This window comes from Rutilus rutilus (assembly GCF_951802725.1).
Source record: "Rutilus rutilus genome assembly, chromosome: 13".
In the NCBI taxonomy this organism is placed as follows: domain Eukaryota; kingdom Metazoa; phylum Chordata; class Actinopteri; order Cypriniformes; family Leuciscidae; genus Rutilus; species Rutilus rutilus.
The window spans coordinates 982,501-990,000 of NC_140218.1; the positions used below are offsets into that span (position 1 = coordinate 982,501).

The window sequence follows — 7,500 nt, forward strand, 5'->3', positions numbered from 1 at the left end:
GACTCAGAGGGAGGAGCTTGTGTCCCGCATGCAGGGAATGATGCGCTCCCATTGGGCGGAGGCTTTGAGGCTGTTGACCAATCAGGAGCAGGTATAGCATTCATTATAGAGCCAGTCGTCATAATCTAGCCGATCATTATAGTGTGAGCGAGCGAGAGAGAGAGAGAGATTTTGTATGTGTGTGTGTGTGTGTGTTAGGCCGTAATCATAATATTGTGTGTGTGTGTGTGTGTGTAGATGGAGAGTGTCCTGTCGCCCGTCCATCAGTGGGAAACGCCCACATCTTCCTCTTCTCCTCCTCAGAGTGACACACATGTGTCAGGTGATCAGTCTCTCTTTCATGGACAAATATATGTGGAAAAAGTTTGATCAGTTGTTGCTAGTTTAGTTTTTGTGTGTGCTGAAGCAGCTCCTCGGGCCGTGGTTCTGCGTCTGTCCCGAGAGAAGGAGCGAGAGACCAGTGTGATGAACTGCAGCTCTTCTTTCTCTCCGCTGGAGCCTCAGCTGGAGCACAGCAGTCTCACCGGTACACCAACACACTGGGAGCGGTTAAATATATCACTGAATACAAATATCACTCATAAACATATAATAATATAACAATTTATATATAATAATTTAAAGAATATATATTAAAGAATAACCTATACAGGGGCATTTTTTATTTCTTTAATTTCCCATCCATCCACTGTGTGTGTGTGTGTGTGTGTGTGTGTGTGTGTTGTAGCGCTCAGTGACTGCAGTGCATTGTGGGTCAGGCCTGTGTTCACAGAGGAAGAGAAGAGAGAAACTCAAACCAACCTGAACCTGAAGCTGAGCCACGCCCCCACAGACACCCGGACCAATCACAGCTCTGACGCAGACAGTGGACAGGACAGGGGTGGGGCTTCTGGGCGGATATACTATAGCAATGCAGAGAAGGCCACGCCCATCAGAGATCAAGCTCCACCCAGTATATATGAAGCTCCGCCCAGTAGATTCAAAGCCCCGCCCATCATAGATGAAGCCCCGCCCGTCAGAGATGAAGCTCCGCCCGTCAGAAATGAAGCCCCACCCAGCAGGACTAGAGTTTCCTCTTTTAATGAAGACAGACAGAGTGAGCTGCAGTATTACGTGTCAAAGGTACAACACACACACTCTCACACAGGTACACACACAGATCTGGAGTGTGTGTGTGTGTGTGTGTGTGTGTGTGTGTGTGTGTGTGTGTGTGTGTGTGTGTGTGTGTGTGTGTGAATGTGTGTCCAGACACAAGTCCTTCATCAGATCTGGATCCGGCGGACTGCGGTGAACCTCGGAATAAACAGAGAGACTAATATTAGCGTAGACGCCATTCTGCTTATGATGTAACGAGTACATCAGGATTATGAACCGGAACAGCCAGATTAGCCAGAACCGGGCTAATATGGTCATACTTCCTGGTTCTGGTAAGAACTCGAGCTGCTGCGTTTTGAACTAGCTGTAGTTTGTTTATTAAGCGTGCAGGGCAACCACCCAGTAGAGCATTACAATAATCTAGCCTTGAGGTCATGAACGCATGGACTAATTGTTCCGCATTTGTCAATGAGAGCATATGACGTAATTTAGATATATTTTTAAGATGGAAAAATGCGGTTTTACAGATACTAGACACGTGACTTTCAAATGAAAGATTGGTATCAAAGAGCACACACACACACACACACACACACACACACACACACACACACACACACACACTCACACACACACACACACTCACACACACACACACACACACTCACACACACCCAGGTTCCTGCCCGACGACGAAGACTTAACAGAGCAGCCATCAAGTGTTAGACAGTATTCTAGATTATTACGTGTGGACGTTTTTTGTCCAATAATTAGAATCTGTTTTTTCAGAGTTCAGTAGGAAATTACTAGTCATCCAGTTTTTATATCAGCTGTGCATTCTGTTAATCTTGTGTACTGGTAAGTTTCGTCTGGGCGTGAAGAAATATAGAGCTGAGTATCATTAGCATAACAGTGAAAACTAATGACATGCTTCCTAATGATATCTCCTAAGGGTAGCATGTACAGAGTGTGTGTGTGTGTGTGTGTGTGTGTGTGTGTGTGAGGGTAGCATGTACAGAGTGAACAGCAACGGTCCTAGTACTGAGCCTTGTGGTACACACACTCACGCTCACTCACACACACACATGGCTCTACACACACTCTCTCACACACACACTCACACACACTCTTCCTGTCTGTGGTGTCAGCTGCTGGAACGTTCCCCCGGCGACCCCCTGGACGAGCCAATCAGAGAGCAGCGTCGGGCCGAATCAGCTGACGAGCAGAAACCAGACGAGCTCAACAAAGCAGAGGTGCTGAGATTCACTGAGGGTTACAGATCAGCATTTCAACACATAAATAATTATGGGGATAAGAGATATTGATTTCAGATTAAACTGTTTTAAAACCGTTTTAATAGTGCGTGTATAGCGAGTGTATAGCGAGTGTTTCTGTTCTCAGTGAATAATAAACCGCGATTGACCAATCAGAATCAAGTATTCCTCAGAGCCGTGTAATAATTAACCAATAAAACACAAACTCCATTTTACACCGAAATAAAAACTCTATGGTTTAACCTTTGAAAATGAAATTTAGACATCCATTAATATTAAATAAGCTATTAAATAAGTTAAGTAAATTATTATTATTATTATTATTAATAAATATAATATATTAAAAATAAGTTATTATTTTTATTAAATAGACCATTTAACTGTAATTATATATTTGTTAAGTTGGCTTGAGAGAGCCAACTTACTGATATTGTAGTTAAACTTAATATTATTATTCTTATGCCCCTAAAATTTCGGACTCTATCTCCTCCTAGAGCTTTAACTCTACATACTCTACACTCGGCTCAGACACTCAGACTGTTCTGACTTAGTGTGCTATATCTATTCTAACTGATTGGACTTACGGTTTTCCTAAAAATGACGATCAAAACTCGGAAAAACTCCCATTGACTTAACATTGTGGAATGTTCAGATTTTCAAACTCACCAACTGCCAAAAATTCTAATCTAAACACCTTGAAACCCTAGACTAAATCAAACTGCCATTCTATATGAGCCATTGAGACTCATATAAACTAATAAACTCATCTATCTACTTCAAACTATTTTAAACTTCAAACTAAATTAAACTTCAAACTAATTAAAACTTTAAACTAATTTAAACTTCAAATTGCAAAATTGACTTCATTTAAACTTATAAACTCTAAACTCATATAAACTCTGTAAGTGAGTGAGTGAGTGTGTGCATGTGTAAGTATGTGCGTAAGTGTTTGTGTGTGTGTGAATTAGTGAGCGTGTGTGTGTGTGTGTGTGTGTGTGAGAGAAAGTGTGTGTGTGAGCGAGTTTGTGTGTGTGTGCATGTGTGAGTGTGTGTGTGAGTTAAACTCATCTATCTATCTCAAACTACTAAATTTACTTCATTTAAACTTATAAACTCTAAACTCATTTAAACTCTGAGTGTGTAAGTGTGAGCGAGTTAGTGTATGTGTGTTCCTAATCTTAGCAACTGCCTAGCAACACCATAGCAACCACCCAGAACACCTTAGCAACTGCCTAGCAACTACCCAGAACACCCTAGCAACCGCCTAGCAACCACCCAGAACACCATAGCAACCACACAGAACACCATAACACCCTAACAACCACCCAGAACACCCTAGCAACCGCATAGCAACACCATAGCCACCACCCAGAATATCCTAGCAACCGCCTAGCAAAACCATAGCAACCACCCAGAACACCCTAGCAACCACCCTGAACAACATAGCAACCACCTAGTAACATCATAGCAAACACCCAGAACACCATATCAACCACCTAGCAACCACCCAGAACACCCTAGCAACCGCATAGCAACCACCCAGAATACCATAGCAACCACCTAGCAACCACCCAGAACACCTTAGCAACCCACTAGAAACACCCTAGCAACTTTAAATTACTTCAAACTATACTTTAAACTTCAAACTACTTTAAACTTCAAACTAATTTAAACTTTAAACTACTTTAAACCTCAAACTAATTTAAACTTTAAACTAATTTAAACTTTAAACTAATTTAAACTTTAAACTACTTTAAACTTCAAACTAATTTAAACTTTAAACTACTTTAAACTTCAAATTAATTTCTTCAAACTGCTTTAAACTTCTACAAACTTTCTGGTCCTAAAAGTTTAAAAAGTTCTAAAAGTTCACCACTTTGTTTGTCTCAACAAACTTTTTTATCTAGATTTATTTTTATAATTTATTGACCTCATCAGTCACATGATGTTTGCGGCTCGACTGATTGGCTCAGAGCATCCTGTGGATCTGAGCAGATCAGTGTGTTTCAGAAGGTCAGCGTGTGTGTGTGTGTGTGTGTGTGTGTTTCAGGCGCGCGTCTCGTCTCGTCCCGCTCAGAGCAGAAGATCTTCCGGCCGCAGAGGAGGATCTCACAGAGTCTGGAGATGAACTTCATCATTTTACTCATTTATTTATGTGCTTTATGATATTTCAAATAAAAACTCATCATTTTTAAAGCATTTTTCATTTCAAGTTTGTGTGTGTGTGTGTGTGTATGAGTGAGAGAGTGTGAGACAAAGTGTGTGTGTGTGTGTGTGTGTGTGTGTGTGTGTGTGTGTGTGTTTGTTTATGAATGTGTGTTTGTCACTACAGTTACAGTTAGTTGTCACTGACTGTACATGATCTTTTTCACTGAGCAAATGAATAGTTATTAGAGTAAATGATTGAATCTGATAGTTTTCAGTGAGTCTGGATCACTCTGACCTTCCTCCACTAGTGACTGACACAAATCCTCTATCGTCTGATCAGTCCAGTTGGTGAAGCTCATGAAACAGAAGCTGCATTTTTTGTCATGTTCGTGTTTTTCGCATTGTGGCGAATATTAATAAATGAAAAATGATGTGAAAACATCATATCTAATGTCACTGTGTTTCGTGAGATTCAGCTGTTCATTTGCAGTCCAGCGTTTGACAGAGACTTTTATCCAGTGCATCTGAAGGGCTTGCTCTCACCCTGACTCCGCAGAACCTCACGCATTCATCTGAGGCAGTGACAGAAACACTTTAAATCTAATTAATAAGAAATATTTTATTACTTTAGAAGATTTAGTGTTACAACCTGATTCAGGATATGCAAAACAACAATTTGAACATACATGTTATACAAAAAATAACTTTAAATAATCTTGTATATAAATAAGTGGTATATAAGTGTGTGATCACAGGTCTCTCTGCAGTTCCTCTGAGCTGTCCAGCAGGAGGCGCTATAGAGTGTGTGTATGTGTGTGAGATCACAGGTCCAGCAGGAGGCGCTGTAGAGTGTGTGTGTGTGAGATCACAGGTCCAGCAGGAGGCGCTGTAGAGTGTGTGTGTGTGTGTGAGATCACAGGTCCAGCAGGAGGCGCTGTAGAGTGTGTGTGTGTTCACAGGTCCAGCAGGAGGCGCTGTAGAGTGTGTGTGTGTGTGTGTGTGTGTGTTCACAGGTCCAGCAGGAGGCGCTGTAGAGTGTGTGTGTGTTCACAGGTCCAGCAGGAGGCGCTGTAGAGTGTGTGTGTGTGTGTGTGTTCACAGGTCCAGCAGGAGGCGCTGTAGAGTGTGTGTGTGTTCACAGGTCCAGCAGGAGGCGCTGTAGAGTGTGTGTGTGTGTGTGTGTGTTCACAGGTCCAGCAGGAGGCGCTGTAGAGTGTGTGTGTGTTCACAGGTCCAGCAGGAGGCGCTGTAGAGCCGGTGGGAGAGCCCGAGTCCGGCTCCGGGGCCCGTCTGACCCCAGGGCCCGCCGCACAGATAACCGACTCAGAGCCTGTAGAGCCGGAGCGTCTCCTGAGGAACACAGGATATATGATCTTCTCTACAGCCGATAGTTCAGTCAGCCTTTAACAGAGAGTTTTCTGACTAAATGAACGAAACCGTTTCATATCAGTGAGTGCGCAGCAGTGTTGGGGAAGATTACTTATAAAAGTACATCTAATAATAATACTGTAATACTGTATAGTGGAGATAGAGTACAGTAGAGTGAAGTAGTGCACTGTCAGTCAATAAATGTGGAAAAGTAACTAGCGTTACTTATTTGAAAAAGTAACTTAGATATTTTGTTGTAAATTGAAAAAGTAATGCATTTACTTGTTACTTAAGTAATCTCACGTTACTTGTAATGAGTTTCCGCCAACACTGGTCCGCGGCCTGTCTAGTCAGTGACACGCACACTACTAAATAAACACTATTTGATACTGACGTGATGATGTCACACTCACGTGTCGTGCCACACAGGTATCGTATGCAAATTTGAGCTCCTCCCCACACGCAGCTCACGGCAGGGAATAGCTCCGCCCCTTTGGGGAGGTCCCTGAAGGCCACGCCCAGATAGCAGTTGTCCACCACGTATCCCAGCGTCCCCGCGTCTGCGTCCAGAACCACTAACACACGATCCGGAATGCTTGGGATGTCCGAGGCTCCGCCCCCAAGGTACCGCCTCCTCTTCCCATCATGCCATAGCTGATTGGTCGAGAGGTCCCAGCCCCAGGAACACGAGTCTCCGCCTATTAGCGCTGTGTAGCCAGAGGCCTGCAGGGGGCATGTGTGTGTGGACACGCCCAGGAGGGCATGGCTTCCTCTCTGTAGCTCCTCCCACATCACCTCCCATATGTGAAGCCCCGCCTCTACGCCGACGGCTCCACGAACCGCATCACTGCTCTGCTCCACGCGAGCTCGACACACACTCCCGCCCGACACACACACCTGCAGGTTAGGCGACAGGTGCGTCGAGCTCCACCGCGATCGAGGGTTGCCGGGGGCGACGGGGGGCGTGTCCAGAAGCACCGCGAGCCGAATGGGCAGGGCTTCAGCGAACGGACTGAACGCGGATCTGTGGTGTTTTTCAAGATGGCCGTCCCTCAGCCAGCAACTCAGTGTAAGACCCATCCAATCAGATCACAGCAATCGCAGAACTAGATCAACTTCCTGTTCAGAGACACAAAACAACACTCGTCACTAATACAACATTCATCAAACTGATTAAATTAATAATTTGTTAACAAACAAGTATTCATTACTTCAGTGAGCTCATTGTTTCTGCATTAAATTATTAAGTCAAGTCAAGTATATTTGTATAGCGCTTTTCACAATACAGATTGTATCAAAGCAGCTTCACAGTATTAAATTAAAATAATGCAACAAGGTTTGTTTCTAGTGGAATTTATTGATTGATAAAATCAAATTAAATATTATATATTACATTACATAATATATTACATTATTTAAATTAATACTGTGATTTGTATATGTACATTTTTTGAAATACATAACTTAACACTTATCAGATCTCTGTAAATTGTAATTTATTTATTTATTAGTTTATTTAATAGGGACCATGCATATTCATGTACATTGTTGTATAAAAATACACCATGTAAATATGCCAGAATTAGTAAAAAGATACTATTTTTCATCTGCAGTC

The 7,500-nt window shown here is 42.7% G+C and overlaps 2 protein-coding genes across 5 annotated transcripts in view; one reads left to right on the forward strand and one right to left on the reverse strand.

Moving 5' to 3' along the window:
* cntrob (centrobin, centrosomal BRCA2 interacting protein) overlaps nucleotides 1–4,565 on the forward strand; it is a 14,392-nt gene extending 9,827 nt beyond the window's left edge. For 2 of the 3 annotated variants that reach the window (XM_084428452.1, XM_084428453.1), the window contains exons 14-19: nucleotides 1–91; nucleotides 238–322; nucleotides 410–526; nucleotides 728–1,122; nucleotides 2,244–2,348; nucleotides 4,420–4,565. The exon at nucleotides 1–91 is cut by the window's left edge and continues 57 nt beyond it. In XM_084428452.1, the coding sequence (XP_084284578.1) occupies nucleotides 1–91; nucleotides 238–322; nucleotides 410–526; nucleotides 728–1,122; nucleotides 2,244–2,348; nucleotides 4,420–4,497 (871 nt within the window). In that variant the 3' untranslated portion in view covers nucleotides 4,498–4,565. Of the gene's footprint in view, nucleotides 92–237; nucleotides 323–406; nucleotides 527–727; nucleotides 1,123–2,243; nucleotides 2,349–4,419 lie in introns of all 3 variants that reach the window. The other variant, XM_084428451.1, reaches the window with a different exon arrangement.
* A 1,135-nt stretch (nucleotides 4,566–5,700) lies between these two features.
* Nucleotides 5,701–7,500, reverse strand: part of LOC311302064 (SPRY domain-containing SOCS box protein 2) — a 3,521-nt gene continuing 1,721 nt past the window's right edge. Inside the window, exons 2-3 of one of the 2 annotated variants that reach the window (XM_084427630.1) lie at nucleotides 6,299–7,004; nucleotides 5,701–5,867 (exon numbers count right to left, since the gene is read on the reverse strand). In XM_084427630.1, coding sequence (XP_084283756.1) covers nucleotides 5,743–5,867; nucleotides 6,299–6,965 — 792 coding nt within the window. In that variant the 5' untranslated portion in view covers nucleotides 6,966–7,004 and the 3' untranslated portion in view covers nucleotides 5,701–5,742. Of the gene's footprint in view, nucleotides 5,868–5,898; nucleotides 7,005–7,500 lie in introns of those variants that run through there. The other variant, XM_084427629.1, reaches the window with a different exon arrangement.